Source organism: Azolla caroliniana, unplaced genomic scaffold, assembly GCF_043228905.1.
Source record: "Azolla caroliniana isolate FFs.n. ecotype wild unplaced genomic scaffold, voAzoCaro1.0.p SCAF_13, whole genome shotgun sequence".
NCBI lineage: Eukaryota > Viridiplantae > Streptophyta > Polypodiopsida > Salviniales > Salviniaceae > Azolla > Azolla caroliniana.
The window spans coordinates 576,916-601,924 of record NW_028230448.1 but is presented as its reverse complement, the minus strand read 5'-3'; the positions used below and the strand labels follow the sequence as shown (position 1 = coordinate 601,924).

Here is a 25,009-nt window from a genome sequence, read left to right as displayed (position 1 = left end):
TACATTCAAGCTATGTAGCGCATTAGGAAACAAAACTGACAAAAGCTCAAGGGTGGCACACGAGGGCCACCCAATTTTGGTTTCTAAAGCATAGACGAGTATTATTCACGAAAGCCAGCTAAAACTAACAAGTAGGTTCATGTGCACAAATTTATAGTTGAAGGGAAGGACAACTCCATTCAGGCTATGTAGCACTTTAGGAAACAAAACAAACAAAAGCTCAAGGGTGGCACACGAGGGCCACCCATTTTTGGTATCTAAAGCATAATCAAGTACATGGACTAACCAAACCCAAGTACACAACATAGCCAAAACGCGAAACTCATGAGTGAAATCTCAATGGAAAAAGAACCTCATCAAAAACCTCAACATGAAGTTGAGAAGTGGATCCTAAAATGTGTTGTGTACCCTCTAGGAAAAAATGAGGCCAACAATGAATGGCCAAGGTCCACCTATGAGTGAACACAAACATGGCATCCCTTGTCAAGGTCAATCCACTAACACCACCACCACAACAAGAGCATCCCCACGAAGTCACAGAGGTTGAACAACCCAATGTGTAACAAACCACGATGATTTAATGACCTACCATTTTCAAGTGCATGACATATGACTAGGTCTTGGATTTGGGCACCCACAAAACCCCCCCTTACCATTCCATCAAGGTTTCCATGTCTATAGTTAGTATTCATGCTAATTCATGTCTTCTTGTATGCAAAGAGAAGTTCAATTCAGTGCATATGGGGTGTGTACATACATAGTCTAAGTTTAGTTGGGTTGGTTTCTTTTTCTCTTGTTGCATTTGCACCTCATCTCCATGTCCATGTCCATCCTCAACCCTATTCCCATGTCCACCCCCATCATCATCGTCGTCTCCTTCTGTTGCTCCACATGTAGGCCTAGTGTACCAACATAAAAAGCAGCAATGGCACTCACACTACAAAAAGCTTGAATGATAGATAGAGCTAGCTCCACAAAGAGAGAAGACACACACTGAGCTCTCTCTCATCACCTTGTATAGCTTAAGCTTCAATTTAGTGTTTAGGGTTACGTGCTGATTAAGTCCAAACCCTAATCACACCTCTTTTCGTATGTGTTGTGTGACTCCTTTGATTAATCGAGGTGTGGCTCCTAGCACCATTACCAGTAATCTATTGCCTCTACATGTATATGCACTTAACACTTCAGCCTCACGAGGCATAGGTTAATTTCTTAATCAAGGATAGTCTTAGTGAGGTGAGGTGAGAGTTTGAGAGGGTAGGGCCCAATAAAGCCACCAAATCGAGAATGAAGGACGACCATAATCACCCTTAGGATATACAGAAACCTAAACCCCTCGACCAACAATTCTAATGAGCGGGGAAACATTTCCCTCTCGTATAACATATATAGACATGCCCTTCGTGTGAGACACCTAGAGACGACACATTTCCACATCCCTTGTTATGATTAATTCACAAATATAACATATTCATAGTGTACCCTAAATCGTTCATGTCAAAATACTTACATAAGTCCACACTCAACTTGTGGATATGATACACAGAATGTCTAACAATTAGCATATCATCAAATACAACGAAAGAATAATAAAGCTACCTCCCAATAAGTGCATAACATATATGCACAACAATCTCCATTAGTCTTCATATAGTTTCGACTCACCATGAAGGAACCAAACTTTGTATACTATTGTCATGGTGCTACTGTCAAGGCATAGGGACCCTTTTTCAGCTTACAAAGCAAGTTTTCTTTATCGTTCTCCTCAAAGCCCTCTTTTTGGTCCAAGTAGATATCTTCCTTTAATTCATAACACAAAAAAACGGTCTTTACATCAAGTTGTTTAGAGCTCAAGGTTGAAACTAGATGTTAAACCTAAAACGACTCAAATGGAACTCAATTTTATAACTCAGTGAGAATATTTCATCATAATCAATACCTTTATTTTAACAGGCAAAGAGCCTTATGTTTCACAAATTTATCATTACATCGTTTTCAGTTTGAATACCCACTTATGTTTAAAGCTTTTCTTCCCTTAGGAAGCTCAATGAACTCAAAGGTGTTATTCTTTCTTAAAGAGGCAATTTCATCAAGCATAACTTTTATCCAATCATTTTTATCTTTATGGCACTGCACAACATAAAGACTCTCTTACTTCCCCTCTTTAATAAGTAATATCTAATCAGAAATAGGATACTTCATAGATGGTTTTCATTCTTGAGTAGACCTTCTAGCTTGTTGATTAGTTGCCTCTCATAATGATGTTTGCACCACTTGCTCAATGCTTGTGAGTGGTAAAATACCATCATGATTAGCATCAACCCCATAACCTATGCCAATTAGCTCATTAATATCATTTTGTCCTTCCTCTTGTTGAGGTAGCATTGACAAGTGTAGGAATTAGTTTGAAATCAAATTGATTGCCATCTATTGAGGCGTCTGATCTTTTTAGTTAGTCAATATTTTCAATGGTTTGATCCTTGACAATTATCATATAGTGACTCATAATGAGCTTCTGTTCCATTGGATCATAACATTTGTAACCAAACTCATCCTAGTAAAAGCAAATAGTTTAGAGTCTAAACTTAACATCTAACTTAGGCCTTTTATCTTTATTTTTTTGTCCAAAAAAGAAAAGAAAAAGATACCACATAAGTATTAAGAACCATCGTGAAGCTATACATACAAGATGTACCTTTCAGTAATGAGCCCCTTTTCTAAATTCGAACCATTAGTTAAAAATAAATACTCCGGTGTAGAGTAGAACCACTCCACCTTATCAGAAATCCGTCTATAAAATATGCCTCTGTCTCACGTGTCATGGAACTCAAATCGTTTGAGCTCCGCGTGTTGCGTATTAACCTTTTATACTATCCAAAGAACCTCTGAGATTATGTACAATCTCTGTACGAATCCCATAAATGATTTGGGCAGGTCTTTCAATCACATTTCGGAATACCTTCAAACATCGAGCGTTCCAAATATATACCAAATTCTGATACTACTTACCAATTGCCATATCTATCTATCTATCTATTTGTCTATACATCTATCTATCTATCTATTTGTGTGTGTGTCAGTCTATCTATTTGTTTGTCTATCTATCTATCTATTTGTGTGTGTGTCTGTCTATCTATTTGTTTGTCTATCTATCTATCTATCTATCTATCTATCTATCTATCTATGTAAAAATACGTATATTATGTGAACCTATTCATGTTATATATGAGAAATAATAGTAATGTTTGGGTGTCCATGGCCCAATCCGAGAATACGTACCGAGTTCTATCAATCTTTGCTCACGGAAAGAAGCATATTGATGAAGCAAAGAGAATGTATGTCTTTCACATACTTATCTACAAACACACACAAACACATACATAAAGAAAGATAGATAGAAAGAAAGAAAGACAGAGAAGAAGAAGAAGAACAACAACAACAAAGCAAGTATATATATTGTGTATATGTGTATTGTTTGCTGTTGATGTGGCTATGGCTATGGCTATGGCTATGAGGATGATTTTGATGATGATGATGATGATGATGATGATGGTTCTCTTATCCCTCGTGGGTCCTTTTGTCTCAGGAGCTTCCATTCTCTTCCGCCCCTCCGATCTGCTTCCTGCTCTGCCTCACCAGATCTCATGGCCCATCCTCAATACGTTCAGCAGCCCAGCCGAGCTTCTGCCCATCTTCGTCTCTTCCGTCAACGCCTCTTCTTCTGTCTCTTGGGAAGGATCCTGTTTCCAGCACACGGAGGCGTATCTTGAATTCACGCAAGATGGAGGCATCCTTCATTTGGAGGTGAATTCTTTTTATGATTCACAAGGTTTCTAATTGTTATCTTTTTCGTTGATTCATTTATACGAGGAAATCCTCCCTACTTTTTTATTTCATGTTTATGTAAATTGCTCTTCTTTTCTGGCGTCTCCTGCTGTTTTCTTGTAAATTTTGTTTCATTTGGGGTGTAATATTTATTTCATGTAGATTTAAATTCGTTTATTTTGTTATATTATTGTTATTTCGGAGGTAATTAGCTTCCTTCTGATGTTGGGGAGAAATCTTTTTCTTTTATTTATTTGTGTGGAGGTGAATATCTCTCTCTTGTTTTCCTGTGGATGCCTGAATACACCTGAGTTTTTCATCTTCCCACAACAACACCAGTTTTTCATTAATTTGCCAAATGCCCTTGATCAAACCCTGAAAGAGCAATTATACTGTCAATTCCTCTTTTCTCTCCCTCACTCTTGGGGGTTTGATCAAGGGCGTCTTCTTTATCATGTGGATGACTAGAGCTAAACTCTTATTTTTTCGTGAATTGAGGAATGATGGGTATCGTAGGGTATTTTTACTGGCTAACTAACTATATAAAAAAACCAACGTGCCTAAATATTTTCCCTTAACTGAACTTGAGACAATTTGTATTTTTATTCGCATGAAACTAGATTTTCCTCAAATTTATATTCAATGAAACTAGTTCGTGTTAAGCGAGACGAAAAGTTCACAGGGGCCGCTTCTTAGATTGATTCATGTCGTGATTGTCATTGTGGTAAATGTTTGCGAGCATTACTTGGTACCTAAAAAACTATGGTAGTATTGTACCTGTATTATAAAGGAGAAAGATGCCTTAAATTGAGGAGAGGTAACAAATTCACATTGCCTTGTGGGACTGCCCCCCTTCTAGCAGGCCCGTAAACAGCACCTGGTGATTATCTACACAGAGGTTTTCATGAAATTGATATGCAATATAAACTGCATCATACTCAAAAGTACTCTGGTGCCTACACAATATTTTGATCGGTCGGTACATCTGGTTTCATGTTTCCTCTTATTCATTTCATGATTTTCATTTTGCAGACTCGAAAACCCAAAAGCTGGACATGTATGGATTTGTATGTGTTTGTAACCCTTGAGAGGGTAACGTGGGATTACTACTTCTCAGCCCGAAAGCATATTCTCAACTTGGACAGTTGGGAGGATGGAGAGCTTGATTATGTATGTATGTATGTCATATTTGAGAGCTTTGAAGTTTACTCATCATGAACAACTGTGAAGATGGAAACTTCGGTTTCATATATAATATATATATATACACAACACACAATATGTGCGTATTCATATGTGTGTGTGTGTGTGTATGTGTGTGTGTGTGTATATATATATATATATATATAGAGAGAGAGAGAGAGAGAGAGAGAGAGAGAGAGAGAGTTGAATGGGGGAAATGCAGGTGAAGGAACATGGAATATCTGTGTTCTTGCTGCCAGCTGGAATGTTGGGAACGGTTGAGGCCCTGTGGGATGTATTACCACTGTTTTCAAACACGGGCTGGGGGGAGAGCTCGAACATTGCTTTTCTGGAGAAGCATATGGGCACACAACTCGTGAAGAGAAACCAGCCATCTATTTCAAATTTCTCTACTGAAGATATACATTCTGGAGATTTCTTGGCTCTCTCTAAGATTAGAGGCCGCTGGGGTGGATTTGAGACCTTAGAGAAGTGGGTAACAGGTGCTTTTGCCGGTCATACAGCAGTCTGTTTAAGAGATAACATGAATAAATTGTGGGTTGCAGAATCTGGTCATGAAAATGAGCAGGTGAGTGTGTGTCACCCTCATGATTATGGTAATTATCTATCTATTGTGTTTCCTTCTGATTTCTTTGTATGGATGTATTATTTCTCGTCGTTGAAATGAGCAGATGAGTGCTTTTGATTATGATAGTATATATCTCCTACTGTCCACTATGATTGTTATATCGTGTATCTATCTCTTCTCATGATTGTGATAGTATCTATCTATCAATTCTGATTCTGATTGTGATAGTATCTATCTATTGATTCTCATTATTATTGTGATAGTATCTATGCATAACGTTTCCTTAACGATTAAATTTGTACATATATACTGCATTCGCTTATGATTATGATAATATCTGTATGGTAATATTATGATAGATCTATTGATTACTTTTGTGCACGATTATGATTGATAGTATCTCTATCTTCTAATATTTGTTAAGGGTGAGGAGATCATTGCTGTTCTTCCATGGGAGGACTGGTGGGAATTGCAAGTGAAAGATGATGCCCATGCACATGTTGCTCTATTGCCATTGCGGGCTGATGTGCGTGCTAGATTTAATGTTACAGCAGCATGGGAACATGCACATAAAATGGATGGAAAACCATATGGATACCATAATATGATTTTTAGCTGGATTGACACAGAGACTGAAAATTTTCCACCTCCAATAGATGCCCACTTGGTATTTACTCCTCGTTTTCATCAATTCATAAAGTTCCACTGTGTAACTGAAGAAGTGGTATTGATCTGGATTGGTAATTTCAGGTAATGTCTGTGATGACTATATGGACACGCATACAGCCTGACTATGCTGCAAACATGTGGAATGAAGCTTTGAACAAACGATTAGGGACAGAGGTTGGTTTTAATTTCTCGATAGTTGATCTTTTTAATGTACTATATTTTGTAATCTCATGATGGAATTCGTCTTTGCATAAGGGTTTGGATCTTCCTAGCTTGCTGGTGGAAAGTGACAAGCGCAATATTGCTTTTGAGGAGCTATTAGCAATGCCAGAAAATGATGAATGGGTTTACAGTGATGGAAAATCAACTAGCTGTGTCGCCTTCATTCTGGCCATGTACAAAGTTGCTGGTCTCTTTGATGGTTTCTCAGATTCTATACAAGTTACAGAGTTTACGGTTTGTCTCTTATCTATCTCTCATGTATGACACATATGTGCATAGAGACATTACTTTCATAATGTTATATGTTGTATACGGTATGGGGATAACCATCTCTATGAGCGTTCAGAAAGATTAATGATAACACATGTATTGCAGTCGGACTGAGCCCATACAACTAGCTTTTTTGCATTGTCTTGAGCACATACAAGCACCTTTTGTTTAGGGAATATCATCATTGATCCTGATAATTGTCTTCACAAGGTGTCTATTGACCTTCATTCTTCATGTGGCTCTTTTCTTGGGCCATACGTATAGTGCTGGTGGGACACCTCAATTTGAGGTAAATCTCACTCAAAAGATCAGTACTCAAAATATAGCCGAGATATCTAAAGGTGGATTTCTGCAAATTGTAGATCTTCGTATGACTCTCTAGCCCCTCTAGTGGTCCATGTCTTTCAGGCCAAAAAATTGATGTAGTAGCATTCTTGTCTCATGCGTAATTTTTTGATTCTAGAGTTGAATGTTTATATTCATGAAGAGAAGATTCATCTCCTGTTTTATGTACATTCTTCTTATCTGTGAATAGTGTGAATTGAGAATATATTTTTAACGGACATTCATCCCAGTTTTTGTCTAAAAGGAAAAACATTTGCTCATGTGTTCCCGTTGTGTTTGACAGATCAGGGATGCATACATGTTGAAATTCTTTGAAGATGACTTGTCACGCCTTCCTAGCTGGTGTAATGCAGGAAATAACAATCCTCTACCTTACTGTCAGCTTCTTGGTGATTATTTGATGGAATTTCCTGGCTATAGTACAGTCGATCTGTATGCTCACATGAATGAGAATTGCCCTAGCTTGCCACCTAATTATGAAAGGCCAGACTTTTGTTGAAAATTCTTTAGTGTACAGATCTTGTATAGAAAGAACACATCTTGAAACCTTGACACAATGCTTTGTGCCAGATGTTTCCCCAAAGGCAAAATATCTGGGGATGATCGCATATCGCATATCGCATTATATTCTTCACGCAAAAAAAGTAATATTGTATATAATTCAACATTATATTTGTATATATACTCTACAGTCCATTGCACATCCCAATTTCTGTAAAGAAAGTATATTGCTGCATAAAGAAATACTAAATTGCTGCTTGTGAGTTTCAGTGCGCATGCGTGTGTAAGTAATAATCTTTTGGGCAACAATGATGGACGAAGTCCCCTTGTGAATTTCATATGGCCTATAAAATGCATCTTGGATTTCATCCCACTCCAATTAAAATTTCCATGTCATATCCATTGGAAGAGGAGTTTGGAATGCTAAAGCTGATTATAGCCCTTGGCTAATTCGATCTCCGCCTTGTTGCAATTCATTCTCAACAAGTGAAACCTTTCAAGGAGGTTGAGGAACTCTTTAAATGTTGAGCACACATTTAGAGGTTAGATTTACATGTTTTAATGGTATACCATCAAAATGGGAATAGCGAAGCGTGTTATTCGATCGTCGCCTCTTATTTAGGCAACTAAGGAAAATTAAAATGTTAATAGTCAAGATGCGCACAAAATGGCTAGTTGAAAACCTCTTGGGGGACTTTGATTTAGAGGATTTGGTCTACGTCACTTGCTCGGATGGCGTGAGTTCTACGAAGTGTGGACTTGCCATAGTTGTCTTGTTGAATGAAGTTCCCCCCCCCCCCCCCCCCCCTGCCCAACAGATTGATGCATCTTGAGAAACCTCACATTCTCAGGATAAACTTGTTCCCTAATAACACACTCGCACATTTTCAAGAGGAGCAAATGATTCGTGAGCACAATCAATCTCTCGGCCTACAGTTATGCAGCCCAATGATATTGTGATACATCAACATTGGTATAACAATGTCAAACACACACACACATCCCTCCCCTTCCTTTCCTTTCCTTTCCTTTCCTTTCCAATTGGGATACATATACATACATACATACATATTCATGTCTTGTAGTAGAATTTTTGTGAAATATATGTGTCAAGGGGCTAATTTTGTAAATTTTGCAGAGAGTGAGGCCTATTTGTATAGACTGTGAAAGACACACACACACACAGAACACAGAACATCTTTCTTTATGGGATTGCTCTGTTCCTCAGAGTCAGGGAGCCCATAAGTCTCTTTCTCCCTCTCCCTCTCTCTTCTGACTGTTCTGAACGAACGCCTCTTTGGTTTTGTTTTCTGTGAGATCTACCCCTGGAGAAATCCCCAATCCCTGTTGTTGTTGTAGCAGTGGAGGAGAAGACATTAATTAACATGGACTCTCTGCTAAGCCTGATCAAAGGAAAGCCTGAGCAGCACAGCATGGAGCCTCAGATCGATTTCTGGAGCAATCCGGAAAGGACAGGATGGCTTATGAAACAAGGAGAGTACATGAAGACGTGGCGCCGCCGGTGGTTCATCTTGAAGAGAGGGAAGCTCTTCTGGTTCAAAGAAAGCATCGTTTCTAGATCCTCGATACCGCGAGGCATCATCCCTGTCGCCTCATGCCTCACTGTGAAAGGTGCTGAAGATGTTCTCAATCGACCATTTTCCTTTGAGCTTAGCATGGGTAGAGAGACCATGTATTTTATTGCCGATTCGGATAAGGAGAAAGAGGAGTGGATTAACTCTATTGGTAGATCTATTGTTCAGCACTCGAGGTCGGTGACCGAATCGGAGGTCGTGGATTATGATAGCAGGCATGCTACCTAGCTTTTTTGTGACTTTTGTTGCTTTTTCCAACAATCTCTTGTCATGGAAAGCTATAAGGTAAGGCTATGGCCTTGCCATCTTATCATGATGGTGGTGGTGATGATGATGATGATGATGGGTCCTTACTAAGATTTGATGGCTCGTATTTATCTTGATGATGGGCATTATATGTCATACCTATTTTATGGTGAAGGGTTTTGTCGATCATGGTGATTCATCCTATCTATCTATCTATCTATATATCTCATCATCATGATGGGTCTGATCTATGGAGAAAAAATGGGTCTTTTCAATCTCACTGATGTTTCTTATCTATGACAATGGTGGGTCTCATCTGTATGATGATGATCATGATCATGACTCTCATCCATACCTTCTCCACTCTAGATCCATCACATGGAAGACCTTTAGGGTTTTCTGTGATGGTTTATTTCTTTATTTTACTCCATTGGTGTGATAATTTGGGGCTTTTCTCTAGTGATATTGCTTACTCTAGGAGAAACCATGATACTATTTAAATTTCTGTTTTTAAGGTTATGGGCTGAGCCCATGTTTATGTGTGTAAATCTGTTATGAATTGATGATTATGTATTAAGTTTATATTTATCGTTGTGATCGGAGATTGTTTTTCAGGTCCTAAAAGCTGGAGTTCATTTGTTGACTTGTAAGTTGTGATATTGGAAGAACATCCAATGCATATGTATACATATTTTGAAGCTACATTATGTGCATAATGCTATGTTTTATATAAGTGAATAAACCCAACCTCAGAGCATAAATGAACTATTAACTGATGATGGTATGTAGTAAGGATTATTATTGCAGTTCTCAATGCATTTTTGCAATGTATGTTGTCTTTCTGCCAATGCCTGATTCAGGTTGAGGTGTAAATCATGTTTGCTAATGTGGTAGGTTACCCTGTTTGTCATACTTGCAGATGGTATATAGGTTAGCTTTGTTCTGTCATGCTAATGGTCATGGTTAATCTTCTATTGTTGAAACTATATGTATATGTATATGTATAAATACCACTCAAAACGTCTTTATAAGTATATATGTATGTGTATAAGTATAAGTATATGCATGTGTATACATTACATATACTTACACTTATACACTTATATACTGATACACATATACCTATATACTTATACACTTATGTACTTATAAAGATGTTTGAATGATGTTTATGTGATGCCTAGTTACGAAAGCGCCCGTGAAAGAAAAGTGATAATGTGTGACTTACATATGGTTGAATAGGTACCTCATGGAAAAGTCATGGTACCTCATGTCGAATATAGCATGAGGCAAGGACCATTTTGTGTGTGTACTATCTCCATCTCTTGCTTCAACCACACTCTTCAAGCTTCTTTCTTTTTTTAATGTTCTTTGCGATCTTATTTTTATGTCCACCCCTATTCCATCTCATGTCGTCACAATTCTCATAAAAATCAAGTATGCTTTATATGAGCTCATTTAAGATGCCCCAAACAAGATGGGATTTTGAGGGTTTTGTGGGCGAATGAGAAGGTGAGCCAAGTACTTGTTTTTATAGTGTTTATTGCAAATTTGCATCCCAATGCTTCTTACTTGGATTGCCCTAATAACTATTCTACCAAAAGCAATGCCAGGTGCAATGCTCTGGCATAGGACCCATAATATGAATATCCATTGAAGGTAGACACAGAGCATATAATATTTCTCTTTCTCTCTCCCTCACTATTGCACGTCAAAAACCATATGTTAAAAGTCATATACATGTTTAATGATCATATGTCATCGAATATGTGCAACAAATATGAGGTGGTTTTGTCAACATGTTGGGGATAAAATAAACACCTCCTATTACATGAGTACCTCTCGTAGTATCAAAATATTACCCCAAGCCCTTTGGGAAAAACTAAAACACTATTGTCTTGCAATAAAGCTATTAAAATCGAAGGTCGAGTTCTTTCAAAAACAACGTAAATTAAATTGCTTAAAAACATGGTAAATTGTTTCTGCATTAATGTTGAATATCCAACAAATATAAATCATCCCAAAATAGAATTAATAGAGTGATAAGATCATATCATAGAAATCATCGATATAGTTCCAGAAAATCTAGAACCAAAATGATTATGGTGATGAAGCTCATATTATGCAAATCAATTATCTGAACATGTAAGCAATGCTGTGATAATGAATAGAAATTCATTGAAGATAATGGCCTTAGATGCACTCATATAACGATCAAGATCACCATACATGGTCATTTTTCTTGTAAGTTTCTTTCTCTTGTATATTCAAAATAATGTTTCAAAATGTTGTATCTAGCATTGTTGTCTTGCATTTTGTTTTGGTTTCTTAATGTGTTTTATGGGGGGTGATCTTTATCGTGTGTTTGAAGTGTGTATTCTTCATTTATGTTTCTTAATGTCTTGACAATGTCTTTCGTCCCTACTGATTTAATGTGTTTCAATAATGTATGCTTTTCCAACTAACACGACACCATATCAAGGATGACAAATTTTCTCAACTATTTTTGGAGTTTGACGTTAATCATGAATCGTGTCTAAATAGTTCAGAAAATAAATGTATTCTACATTATAGTTTCACAATCTAATCACAGACAAAGGATGCTTCAACCTTGGGTGAGGTGCTTGATAGTATTGCAAAAAAGCATGCATTATGCCTTAGCATGGTGGGGCTAGGCACAAAGTACATGTATCGATGTGTGATCATGTCACATTTCACAAAATATACGCAACATTTTAAAAGTCCACCATCATCTTTTTCGTTACATTCTTATTGTTATGTTAGGTGATAAAAAATGGCATTATTTGCTTCAAAGGTATTATTAATGTGTTCAAGAAGTTTTTCCATATGGTCCTTGAAACGTGCCTCACTCGCGTGAACAATTTTTAGTATGGTTGTGGTTCACATCACAATCTACCGCAATGAGCAATGATTGTGGCCCGTGGGTTTGCAAAATGAAAGATTGGATATTAATTAGCACCCAATAAAGAACAAGACAAAGATAAATTGAGAACTTGATGGAGTTCATAGTTAAAAATGTTAAGACTTTAATCTAGAATGAATGGAGACCACTATCACTCCACATCATAAGAAATATATTTTTTCCAAAAAAAATACTCCTTCGTTAATTATAAAATTTTACAAATGAGAGTGTTATATACAAATCCCAGTAGGGACGTGATAGTTCCATCTTATGTTGATGCCCATTGACTCAAGAAAGGGAGAGGAGGACCATTGTTGAATGAAGGCTAGTCGTCGTCTTTCAACTCCATTAGATTCGCCATTGAAGCCATCATATTGGCTCTTTAGAGTGGCTACAACTTCACTCCATATCTCTTGCATTAACATTACCGGACGCGCGGTTTGGTTAGAGAAGGCCTTTTTACACAATTGTTTCTATAGAATCCAAAGAGTTATTGTCGATGGTCGGGAAAAAGGAGTTGAGTGGATATTGTCGATGGTCGGGAAAAAAACCTCTTATGCTTTTATTACCAAAGTCATCCCCTCCTCCTGGTGTTCATACCTGTCAACTCGGGCCTGCCATGATAACCAACATACATTTCCCTACTTGATTGTGCGTTGCACCTGGCATAATTACAATAGGCGGCCAACCCCCCACCATATTCGATGGGTCAAAAATTTTGGACCATTTCTCGACTTGCGGGTGTCATAATCGTTGCACAAGGGTCACATCATAAGAAACTTTATATCTCAGTCCTTTTTTTGTATATAAATATTCTCAAAAGTAGGTATTGATACAAAGGTCATAATCTTCTTAGGAAGTGTCTAGTTTTGTTAGGAAAGAACTTTTATTAATAATGATGGGAAAGTCATTTCTTCTACAAATCAATTATAAATAAAATACAAGACTCCTAATGATGATTTTCCATGTGTTCTATGGATGATTGTACATGTAATCGATGTTGGCCTTCCAAGTAAAAAAAAAGCTTTTATGCATACAGAAACTATCAACCATTATATTTTGAACTTTGGGTTCACACGCACAAACATTGAAGCATTGAAGTAAATTTAACATCACTCAAGTTAGTCAGCCGATTACTAATCCTCAGATATTGTCATTGCTTCTTCTATGAGGAAAGGAGTTTACAGCCCATGGGTCTTCTACCACCACACGTCGTTGCTCCCTCAAATTTTCACCCATTGCAAAACATTCCCTAGAGGCAAGGCTTGTGACTGGAGTGAAGTCGTAACAAAGTAGTCATACCGGAAGGTGTAACTAGATCACCTCCGGCTCTTATTTAGGGAGAGTTAATGCATTTTCGGCACTGGGGTCTTATACTCTGAAATGCCAAATGGTCACGATTGATATGCATTAAATTATCAAATTCAAGAGAATCACATAAAACCTGGAGCAAAATCATAGAAAGGTTATAAAGCAAAAAACAGTATTCCATACATATTGATTGACCTTCACCCATCAGTACAAAGTGCACTGCATGCTGCACTTACCCCTTGAGAGAAACTATGTGAACCAAACATGGAATACAAGCACAATTTATCCCTAGGATGTCAAAAGTTTCCTTTAGCTTCTCCCATTACAAGTCACCATACACGCAGCCCCTTGTCAACACATTAGCATTCAATTCAAATGATGTGGGGCTATTGCAGCTTGCATTTCTCCAAAATGAGACCCAAGGATTGACAATGTAAGTGTAATCAACATGTCTTTCGTTCAAGAATGATTGATCAAATGGATTCACATGATGACGCCTCTTATCAGACACTATTAAATGAAAACAACTCATTTAAAAACACAAGTAATAGGTTTCTATAAATCAACTGAAAATCAAAATGCATTCAGCTATCACTTAGCCAGCCAATCATAAGAAATTAGCTTCCACTAGACAGGCTTTCAAATTGTTTTCATTATTGTTCAGACAAACATTTTGCGAGGGTTCATCCATTTGCATTTGCAATGGAAGGTATAGTGTTTAGCAATTATAAGGTAATATACATTACTTCATAGTGAGCGATTCATGTCCCTCACAATTCACCAGATTTGAAGCCCATAGTTACTGAAAGAGTTCAAGATCTGTTGGATTTTCAAGTGGTCCAATAAGGAAAAGTTGCTACCATGGTTTTGTTTCTGCACAGAATCAAGCAACTGAATATAGGGATAGATATGGTATGAAGTAGCAATCACTCACAAATTATGTGAAGGTACCTAGTCTCCGCATATGAATAAGCAGTTAGAACTTCTACAGTATGATGTGCAATGGCCAAGCAATACTCACCTCATACAATGAGCATTGCAGCATGTCAGATATTAGACAGATATTCAGGAAAAACAAAACTGAGAAATCCCTACATCCTAAGGTTTGAGCTTCTTGGTAGAAATGATGAATGTCTCTTTAGTTGTTCCCTTTTACTAGGATTTATCTTGCTGCCCACAGAATTTAAGCCTAGGCTGGACCCACAACATGTTATGGAAAAGTACATATCCCGTATGAGTTAAAGCCAAACATCATTTTTAGGCAGCATAGGCATGAATATAAGCGCTCTGGCTATTTCTTCAGGATAAGCTTCTCATATAAATCGAGTATGTCTTTCTTTGAAGGGTTTCTCAACTGCAAAAGCTCTTGTACATAGCCTGCTGCGGTCAATTCCTGCTTCAATTTGGCAATGGTGTACTTCAGGTGCTCCTGCAATTCATCACGGTGTATCTTATGAGTATGATCGTGTACAGTAAAAAGCTCCTCATCAGGATCTGCCTTACACATTTGATCACAACTCATCTGCGTATGATGTGGAAATGCCTTATGAGTTTGATCAGGATTCATCCGAGTATGATTAAGACATGTGTCATGAGTATGATAAGGATTCATCTCATTAAGATTAGGACATGCGGTATGAATGTGATCAGGATTCAACTGATTATGATCTGGACATGGTTTATGAGTATGACCAGGATATACCTTATCAGGATATGCCTTGTGAGTATGATCCACATGTGTGAAAAGCTTGCCATCGGGATAATATGCCTTATGAGTATAATCATGAAATGCTCTTTCCTGGTCCACATCTCCACGATATCTCTTATTGTTTGGAAGGTCTGTAATAGCATTTTCCCATAGCACATCTTTCAGTTTTGCCTCAAGGATTCTCTCATTTTGTTTCACTGATGCCAATTCCTTCTCCAGCATGACAAGTTTACTTTCCATACTCGTTAATTCCACTGACAAAGCCTCCGCATGGCTATTTGCTTTTGCACATGATTGCCTCTCTTTATCTAAGAGGGTTTTCAGCACCTCAAGTGGACTTGTTTTCTGCTCATGAACTGACCCAAAATGCTCATTTATCTCTGTTTGCCTCCCTTCTAGCCTCATTTCATATAATGAGGACTTCACCACTACCTCTTTCTCACAAGACCTCAATGTATCCGAATGACATGAAGTCATTCCCTTTTCCTTTCCCAGCTCTTCAATGTGCTCCTTCGGCCTCTGGATGGAAGCAAGCTTTTCAGCAGAAACTCTCTCGAGCTCTAATTTCTCTTTCTCTACTTTCGCTGCACTTTCACAAGCTCTGTCTGCAACCTCTGATGCATGTTTCGCTTCCCTTTCAGCTTTCCTACATTTACTCTGCCAGTCTGCAGCTTCTTTCTTTGAGCCTTCTAGTTGGTAAGAAAGCGATGACGATTTTTCTTCCAAGGATTCATATTCCGACCCTAACAACTCAAACCTCCTCTTCCAATCTTGACCTTCTTTCTGAGATGCGGTTAATTGCTTTCCAAGAAGCACCAACCTATCCTCTAGAGACTCATATTTCAGCTGCAAATCTGCATTATCCACAGACATCTGCTTGTTGGATTTTACAATAAAATCCAGAATTGGACCCTCAAAGCTGTTAAATAGAGCCAACAAAAACTCTTACAACACAAGATGTAAAAACGTGGAAATACTAGAAACAAATTGACAAATAAGTGCAATGAATCACCAGTTTAAACGCCAACCTTCGTTGCATATATGTTGCCAGCACTTTCCATTTTGTAGGACCATGCGTGGTTTGTTTGTACTGTGAAAGCAGCTCATGAAAAGCCTATCATCACAATATGTAAACATGTGTTGTGAGTTTCCCAAATGAGCAAATGGCATGACAACAGAAGCCATTAAAATCAGCAACTTTATATACTGATATTATAGAAATAAATCTGTTATGATAATCAGGCTGTACTATTGCATGACAGAAAGAAAGGAAGATATATAAACAGCTACTAAAGGTCAAAACCAACATATGAGACTAATCATGATTAGAAATATAGGTGAATACATGTCATCCATATACAAACAGAAACCAGAGCAATACTGACTAAAAGAGGCTTATCCTAAATTAAAAGAAAATTTGAAGCCTGCTTTATACCTCCAAACATGCTTACAAGTTATACTCCTTCCGAGCCACTCAATGAAATTGGTCAGAGTGGTAACTTACTTGGAATAAATCATTTAGAGTTGCTGACGGAGATTGAAGCATTGTATGCAACTTCTGATCCGCAACTTGTAATGCATTTACACATGCCAGTTCTGCCTCTATAACCAGTTTGTGTTTGAGATCCTAAACCATAGAATTGTCTACAATAAGTCATACGCGTTGATTATATAATATGTCAGCACTAACTCTGAAGATTTTATGGTTCATGTACATCAAATTTCTTTCTCAAGTCTGTAATGAGCAACTTTCGATGCTTGTGTCTGGCACCCCCTAAACCAACAGCTTCTTTATCATACACATCTAATGCACCATGCAGAGCCATTTCATAAAGTTCTTGAATTTTATTCTGCACATAAAGAATGTGAGTAGAACATTAACTGATGCATATATCAGCCATTTGAATCATGTGTTATCCATATAAAATTAGATCTTAGCATACAAACACACTCAATGAAATAGAGGACCAACCACATCACCAACAGAGGGCTTGTCCAACAATTTTGCATATGCTTTACTTGCAGTGACACGAGCATGTTGACATTCCTGTTCTTCAACGTTCTAGAAATCAAACAATAAAAAAATGTGGGAAAGAGAGTAAAATATAATCCAAGTGCCAAGCGAAATATGATCATACCATGGTGACATTCTAAGGAAAAGAAATAAAGTCATAATCTTCAACATAGAGGTACTGACAAATTATCTGACACTCATGAATCAAAATCATAAATGCATTTGCATCTAGATAAGAATGATTATTAGATGCAAATTTAGCATATGCAAATTATTTAGAATATGGAGATCAGAAGACGCATGAAATGTGCCCCTTTCCATCAGAACTAGAAATCCTGTTCCAGATGGTTTAAGATTATTGGGGATCATAGTTCTAGCCATACGTCCCATTCGTGTCATACTCAAACGCCAATATTCGTATCATACTCATACGTGAAAAGGCTCCAAGTATGATTGAAATCCATACGCGGTACATAGATATATTATATATACATATGGTGTATATGGTGTACATAGTGTGTGTGTGTGTGTGAGAGAGAGAGAGAGAGAGCGTGTGTGGTCTAGAGAGAGAAGCCCTGTTTTGCATGTGTGAGGAGACAGTGATTGAGTGTATATCTAGACTCTAGAGAGAGAGAGAGAGAGGAGCTATGGGTTTTGTCTGTGTGAGGGAGTATGTAATATGTATATTAGATATCTAGATTTTGTAGAGAGAGAAAATCTGTCAGTTCTCGTGTGAGAGAGAGAGAGAGAGTGTGTATGTGTGTCAGATGTCACTTCTATTCACAAAATATTATGAATATCAAAAATTAAAAAAACCAAAAAAAAGTCAAAAAAAAAAAAGAAAAGCCAAACGAATATCGCGTATCATACGCGTACGTTTGCAAACGTTCGCATACGTCCAGTAAATTGGACGTACGCGAATATTAGGAACTATGTTGGGGATGTGTTTCTTCTGGCTATTCGAGGTTGAATTTCACATCCATATGGACATGGAAAAGGCGTCTTCATTGCCAAAATATTCTGGGTGATTCATCAATATGAATACTTTTGCAACTTCTGTTTTGAAGCATTTCCCACAGAATATGTAGGCATGGGTATGTATTCTATGTTGACTTTCTACATTCAGGCAAATGTGGAAAATCCAATCCACAGATGAATTCAGAAGGGATCATTTTTAAAAGCCTGGTTTAAGGTTTGCTTTCATAGCATTTGCAATAGACCAATCGGTGGATATGCAAAGCTCATGCAGTTCTCAACTAGATTGTATCAGGACTCATCCAAGTAACAATATGCATGAATTTGTACGAACTATCCTCCATTGAATTCATGTGGAAACCCCATCTCCATATATATAAATATTATGGGATTATTTAGAAATTTGGTATAATCACGAGATTAAGACTATCCATTTTATATGATCCTGCCTATAGTGCAAGTGGGGTTGGTTCACTGTTCTAGGATCAATGCAAGTACTGTCTATTCAGAACAGAGTGGAACATGACTTAAATTTATGGGGACTAAGATATGTCGCTGTCAAACCACAGATTTAAGAGCTTCTCTGGTGCCAGAGACAGAAACTGACCGAATGATCCTATCCATCTGACAAAGCTCCAGAAAGCAAAATTCTTGCATACTCTATTTCTATTCTTTGAAATTTCCCTTCCTTTCGACAGGCTTGTTAGATATAAATGATCTAACCCCAAGATGTCAATTTATCCCCACATGTATTCTTAGAGTGCACATTTTGTGATAGCATCCAAATGAGGAGTAGCTTTTGTGCAACCCAACCATGGGTTGATAAGGTGTCAATGTAGGAAACAATAGATGAGTAGGATAGAATGTATTTAGGAAAGAGAGAAGTATGGTAATAAGATCAATTAGTCAAGTCGACTAGAATATTTTATGGGCAAGTTAAGATGTACTTAGTCTTGAAGTATGTGCCATTGACTTTAAGATGAGTACTAGGGCTGGGTCATATTAAATGACAAGTCAGTTGATAGAAAAGGAGTATCACCACTACTACAACTGACTTGCAAATTTAATGTGACATTGAGACCAAACAGAGAATATAATCCTCTCTCTATCTCTTACACAGTGGCTATGACTATTATCTATCCCCACTAATTTTGTAATCGACTAGTCCAAATCCCATCTAAGCTCTAGTGAGCGCATGGATGGACTGTCATTGTGAGCTACTCTCATATGTAATAGAAAGTTTGTTTTCAGATATACATCTCTGTGATTGTAGCTCTATATGGCTATCTAATTGATTCTCAATATTTCTAATAAGACTTACATCTAAACTTGGTTTATATCACATTGTCATGTTTACACAAGTCTACATACCCACCAGATCCTGTCCGTTCTTTATACTACAACAGCCTGAGAAGACAATTTCATAACCATTCTACCTAATGAAAAGATGGATATAAAAAGCTAGAAAGAACATAAGATAGCATCCCCATAAGTAGTCATCCTATGTGCCAAGCCTATGCGATAACACCTTGATTAATCATCCCATAGAGAGCTACCTGCCATGATGTACAGATTGTCGGCACTGCCCCAGCATTCAAAGCATCCAGAAACGATTGGGTAAGGCCTGCCAGTAGAGGTCCTGTCATCACTGTTGATCCCATCTGCTTTGGTTTTGTTCTCTCAAGAATAAATCTTGAGAGTACATCCAGGCCATTTTGGAACTCAACTCTCATCTTTTCCAGCTGTTTTACAAATTCATTAATACTGAGAGGTTATACAATGCAGTGTTGAATGAATCGTATACACAAACATACTCAATAGAATGTTTAAGCACAAAATAAGCAGGAGGATATTCACTTTACAGGAATTTTATCCAGCTGCTGCAAATCACGTTCCTCATTGAGAGGCCTAACCAATGTGAAACAATCACGATCAGGAAACAAAGCACGGATTGAATCACGTATCTGACAGAAAAGAAAGGAAAAACAAGATAAATTAAGAACAATGCCACCTATTCATAGAATCTAAGTAGAAATTACATTAATAAAAAAATGTTCCCTAAACATTACACAAGGGCACAGTTTACATCGTTCGCAAATGGATTATCCATATAAAGGCTGGGCATACAAAGATGGAAAAGAACAGCCAAAAACCTCATTTTTTGCTGCAACAGCCTTCCCGTGTCCAGTCACATGTTGCAATGCTGATTCAAGGTAATCCCGCGGAGTCATTCTTCGATCACCGTCACATAACTCCAGATAAAAGTCCTGGAGAACAAGCATTCTCAAACGTAATGTTATGTTTGCTTAACTCTCAAATCTAAGAAATTCAGACTATACCAGGCAAGTCTTATAAAACAGAAATGGTGAATTACTCGTAAAAGCCACAGAAAAAACGGAGAATATTGTCCAAGCTCAGCATTCGATGGTTGATATTCTGAAGCTTTAACTCGAATATGTTTTGCAATCTCAGTTACTAGCGACAACCGATCAAGTGCAACTTCATCGATTCCTCCCATCTAATGATAAACACGAGAATGGATTAAACATGACTAAAATTATGACTTCATCACAAAAAACGTACATTACAGCAACAATAAATACTTATCAATATCAGAGACATTTGCAACATGCCAGGGCCTTTTATATGTTGATGCAAACCTGGTTATAGACAAACATGCTTGATAGAAGCACCGCAAGAGAAAATATTTGAGTGCTGTATGTTCCCTGGTAAAGATAAGCAAAGGTCTCAGATCAATCCACCCAATACATTCTCTGATAAAGTAGAAATAAAAAACATACTGTTTGGTCATATGCATCAATGCCTTCAGTATCCAGAAGCAATAGACTGTACTCTGTCCCATCATCAGCTACCCTTTTCAGTGGTATACTCCACATCCACAGGCCTTTCGTACAAGGTCGATGAGTTGAAGACACTTGAAATCCACTGCTCCTTCCTAGGAGCTATTCACACACCAATTTCTAATGCAATGAAATGAAGAGAAGATAGCTATTTTCTTTCTGTGAAAAATAAGATTGATGGTGTGAATATACTAAGCTTAACCGATGGTAGGTGGCTCATTCAAACAAGAAATTGAAAATCTACTAAACACTAAATATAGAAAGGCCACTAAATTATGAGAACTGCAGGCAAGTGTGTACAACATCCAGAGGTAGAAACATGCAGCTTAAGCGCACATCGATTATAGATTTAAATGCTAGTGACCTTCATGTTTTACATGTCAATCTGGTTCAAAAGAAAGAATTCTCCTACCATGCATGAAAAAATGGTTCCAATGAAAGACTTTTTCTACAATAATGGGCACAGCGATTGCAAGAGGTAATATTATACAACAACAAAAAAAACTTTAGGGAGCAATCCAGGATGAACATGTGTGAGCAGAAGACAGTCAAGAAAGTCAAAATGTGGTGATGTGGGGATAAGAAAGTCAAAATGGTGGTATCTTCCAGCCTTCATAAGATTGTGATGGACTGTTAGTTGATGAATTTCATTATGGTCTGCATGAGTTAACAAATATAGTAGGGACAAATAGATTATCGGCGATACAAGCACATTTTGATTTTACTAAAGAAATTGATAGGCAGCAAAAGTATACAAGCAATCAATGAGATCTTTGAGCTATTAACGCAAAATATGTCTACAATGAGATAATGGCGGTGAAGAAATGCTGATATTAAAGCAAAATATGCCTACGATGAGATAATGGCGATGAAGAAATGCTGATATCATGAAGTATCAGTGAAGAAATGCTGATAATAAGAAGCAAGAAATGCACACGAACATGACCTTCAGGTGATCATCAGGAAGAAATAGTCAGCAGATTAGAGAAGAAGAAGGCCTGAAGTAACAATCAAGAAGGCATTCTGAAAGGATGCTGCGGAATTGTATATGATCGGGAGGTCAAAAGAAAATGCAAAGAGTTTTGAAAGCTAGTAAGGTGTGAAGAAATGGTGAAGAAACGTTCAGGAAACTGAGTACATCAGAAGCGATTCTTAAAATGATCGTGATCTTAAAGAAAACCATAGGCACACAGAAAAGTAAAGAAGAGGACAAAGAACGGGCTAGTTGTTACCTGGTTCAAGATGAAGCTTTTCCCTTGTCGAGCTCGGCCGCAGACAGAGATGACTCCGAGAGGACCTTTGAGAAGATGGAGTGCAGAGACGGCCTGGGGATCCATGTGGAACTTCCCGTTTTCATCGGAATAAACCAGTCTCAATGCCATGGCGTGATTCTCTGATGAACAGACGTAACGAGGAAGAGTAGGAACAGATGAATCAGAATCTTTTCCTTCCTCCTCTTCTTCTTCCTCCTCCTCCTGCTCTTCTTCTTCATCGTCTTCTTCGCGATCATTGTCGACCTTCCAAAGAGGCCTCCTGCGAAAGCCAAACATCTGCAGCATAGTGTGTGATTTAATCCGTCTGTTCCTCTGTGTCAAGATCGTAATTGTGGTGGAAGAAGCCACACAGACACCTGCACAGACACAGACACAGACACAGATGGAGATGGAGGGAAAAGAGAAAAGCTTTTGAATTTTTGAATTTTTGAAGGACCTTAGACCTGAAACACTTGATTATTGTGAATTTTATTTTAGTTAAGTTTTTCTTTAGCATTACACACAATGCAAGTATTTAGCTTTGTGAAGGCAAATGTTACATGAAAGCACCTTTAGCTTCTTGCTTTTTGCTTTTTGCTTTTTGATCGAGCTAAAAAGCATCGTTTCGTGATGCGCCACGTTGCCTCTAAAGCAGTAGCCAACGAATTATTAACTTGAGCTTCGTGTAGATATTTGAGATATGTATAGGGAATGGGAGAAGGACGAGCAATAACATATGATTAGTTGGCTTTAACTGTAGTAGTATCTTATTCCATTTCGTATAAACATCAAACATAAAGTCCTTTCTTTCTTGAAACAATCCTTTTGTGTCTAGTAAATAATTGCTTGCTCATCCCATCCCTGTTTGGATTCCCCATAAGTTTTATGAACCCTTTAAAACTTGTTTGGATCCCAAAATGCCGCATCCCAACTTTTTTAGTGCTAAAGTTGGGTGTTATAGTTATTATTAGGGAAAAGTACCACGATACCCTTGGAAGTTCGTCTATTTACCAGAATGCCCCTAGAAGTTCCAAATTTACCAAACTACCCCTATGTCCAAAAAATTACACTTTATAAAGTAATTATACACTCAAATCTTTGGTAAATAGGGCTAGTTTAGCTCCATTTCTTCCATCTTTGGTAAATAGGGCTAGTAGATTTGAGTGTATAATACTTTATAAAGTGTACTTTTTTGGACATAAGGGTAGTTTGGTAAATTTGGAACTTCCAGGGGCATTCTGGTAAATAGACGAACTTCCAAGGGTATCCTGGTACTTTTCCCTAGTTATTATCGCACTTGTGTTGTAGTTATGCGTGATAGTCAAGTGGCAAGCATGCAAAGGACTAGAAAATGTCATATAAAGTTTGAGTTCCTTGTTCTTCTTGTTTGTGATACACTTCCTTTTCTATTCTACTATTTTGATTCAATGACTATATTCATGTAATTTGAGTTCTTGTTCTACTTGTTTGTGATACACTTTTCTGTTCTACTATTATCTTTTATCATTGTAATGGCGTCTATTTAGCAAGTGAGAATACATGTGTGAAATAGATTTTGCCTTCCAACCAACTTTGTAGCATCAAAACACCCATGTGAATAAGCAAGCAGTTAGAACTTCTATGGTATGATGTGCAATAGCCAAGCAATACTCGCCTCATCCAATGAGCTTTGCAGCATGTCGGAAATTAGACAGATATTCAAGAAAAAAAAAACACTGAGAGAAAATGTACAAATCCCTACATCTTAAGGTTTGAGCTTCTTGGTAGAAATTGTGAATGTGTTCCCTTTTAATAGTATTTATCTTGCTGCCCACAGTATTTAAGCCTAGGTTGGACCCAAAACATGTTATGGAAAAATACATATCCGTGTTAAAGCCATTTTTAGGCAGCCTAGACATGAATATATGCGCTCTGGCTATTTCTTCAGCATAAGCTTCTCATACAAATCGAATATGTCTTTCTTTGAAGGGTTTCTCAACTGCGACAACTCTTGTACATAGCCTGTTGCGGTCAATGGTGTACTTCAGATGCTCCTGCAATTCATCACGATGTATCATATGAGCATGATCGTGTACAGTAAAAAGCTCCTCATCAGGATCTGGCGTACACATTTGAACACGACTCATCTGCATATGATGTGTAAATGCCTTATGAGTTTGACCAGGATTCATCCGAGTACGATCAAGACATGCCTCATGAGTATGATAAAGATTCATCTCATTAACATCAGCACATGTGGCGAGTATGATCAAGACATGCGTCATGAGTATCCCATTAACATCAGGACATGCAGTACAAATGTGATCAGGATTCAACTGATTATGATCTGGATATGGTTCATGAGTATGACCAGGATATACCTTGTGAGTATGATCCACATGTGTGAAAAGCTTGCCATCGGGATAATATGCCATATGAGTATAATCATGAATGCTCTTTCCTAGTCCACATCTCCACGATATCTCTTATTGTTTGGAAGCTCTGTCATAGCATTTTCCTACAACACATGTTTCAGTTTTG

At 37.6% G+C, this 25,009-nt stretch overlaps 3 protein-coding genes across 8 annotated transcripts; 2 read left to right on the top strand and 1 right to left on the bottom strand.

Annotated features, from left to right (window-relative positions):
* Nucleotides 1-3,477: 3,477 nt before the first annotated feature.
* Nucleotides 3,478-7,864, top strand: LOC147855905 (uncharacterized). Of its 2 annotated transcripts, XM_087329471.1 has the most exons (7): nucleotides 3,484-3,804; nucleotides 4,858-4,995; nucleotides 5,231-5,596; nucleotides 6,021-6,263; nucleotides 6,347-6,439; nucleotides 6,521-6,721; nucleotides 7,386-7,864. In XM_087329471.1, exons 1-7 carry the CDS (start codon nucleotides 3,493-3,495, stop codon nucleotides 7,599-7,601), a joined length of 1,569 nt encoding a protein of 522 aa, XP_087185597.1. In that variant the 5' UTR covers nucleotides 3,484-3,492; the 3' UTR covers nucleotides 7,602-7,864. The 2 variants fall into 2 exon arrangements, with proteins under 2 accessions (XP_087185598.1, XP_087185597.1); XM_087329472.1 differs by lacking the exon at nucleotides 6,021-6,263 and having other exon boundaries at nucleotides 3,478-3,804.
* A 959-nt stretch (nucleotides 7,865-8,823) lies between these two features.
* On the top strand, nucleotides 8,824-9,982 carry LOC147855904 (pleckstrin homology domain-containing protein 1-like). Its single transcript, XM_087328998.1, has one exon. The coding sequence runs from the start codon at nucleotides 8,989-8,991 to the stop codon at nucleotides 9,424-9,426; it is 438 nt and encodes a 145-aa protein (XP_087185124.1). The 5' UTR covers nucleotides 8,824-8,988; the 3' UTR covers nucleotides 9,427-9,982.
* Nucleotides 9,983-14,312: 4,330 nt separating this feature from the next.
* Nucleotides 14,313-22,898, bottom strand: LOC147855903 (uncharacterized). Of its 5 annotated transcripts, none has more exons than XR_015530704.1 (13): nucleotides 22,469-22,898; nucleotides 21,177-21,338; nucleotides 21,036-21,101; nucleotides 20,750-20,893; nucleotides 20,529-20,642; nucleotides 20,238-20,339; nucleotides 19,932-20,117; nucleotides 17,359-17,448; nucleotides 17,102-17,236; nucleotides 16,891-17,013; nucleotides 16,415-16,500; nucleotides 14,774-16,305; nucleotides 14,313-14,699 (listed from the first exon to the last, which is right to left on the bottom strand). XR_015530704.1 is itself a non-coding variant. In XM_087329557.1 (13 exons), the coding sequence occupies exons 1-13, from the start codon at nucleotides 22,793-22,795 to the stop codon at nucleotides 14,970-14,972; spliced, it is 2,598 nt and encodes an 865-aa protein (XP_087185683.1). In that variant the 5' UTR covers nucleotides 22,796-22,898; the 3' UTR covers nucleotides 14,313-14,969. The 5 variants fall into 5 exon arrangements, 4 of the variants coding, with proteins under 4 accessions (XP_087185683.1, XP_087185682.1, XP_087185685.1 ...); XM_087329557.1 differs by having other exon boundaries at nucleotides 14,313-15,107; nucleotides 15,381-16,305; XM_087329556.1 differs by having other exon boundaries at nucleotides 14,313-16,305.
* Nucleotides 22,899-25,009: the final 2,111 nt, after the last annotated feature.

Excerpts from the sequence above, each read along its gene's own strand:
- LOC147855905 (XM_087329471.1), top strand. The coding sequence starts at position 3,493 with ATGGCTATGGCTATGGCTATGAGGATGATTTTGATGATGATGATGATG. Across the intron at positions 5,597-6,020 it reads CTGGTCATGAAAATGAGCAG|GGTGAGGAGATCATTGCTGT; the intron begins GTGAGTGTGTGT and ends ATATTTGTTAAG. Across the intron at positions 6,722-7,385 it reads TACAAGTTACAGAGTTTACG|ATCAGGGATGCATACATGTT; the intron begins GTTTGTCTCTTA and ends TGTGTTTGACAG.
- LOC147855904 (XM_087328998.1), top strand. The coding sequence starts at position 8,989 with ATGGACTCTCTGCTAAGCCTGATCAAAGGAAAGCCTGAGCAGCACAGC.
- LOC147855903 (XM_087329556.1), bottom strand. The coding sequence starts at position 22,795 with ATGCTGCAGATGTTTGGCTTTCGCAGGAGGCCTCTTTGGAAGGTCGAC. Across the intron at positions 20,643-20,749 it reads TTTTTCTGTGGCTTTTACGA|GACTTTTATCTGGAGTTATG; the intron begins GTAATTCACCAT and ends CTTGTTCTCCAG. Across the intron at positions 17,237-17,358 it reads AGCCCTCTGTTGGTGATGTG|AATAAAATTCAAGAACTTTA; the intron begins GTTGGTCCTCTA and ends CTTTATGTGCAG.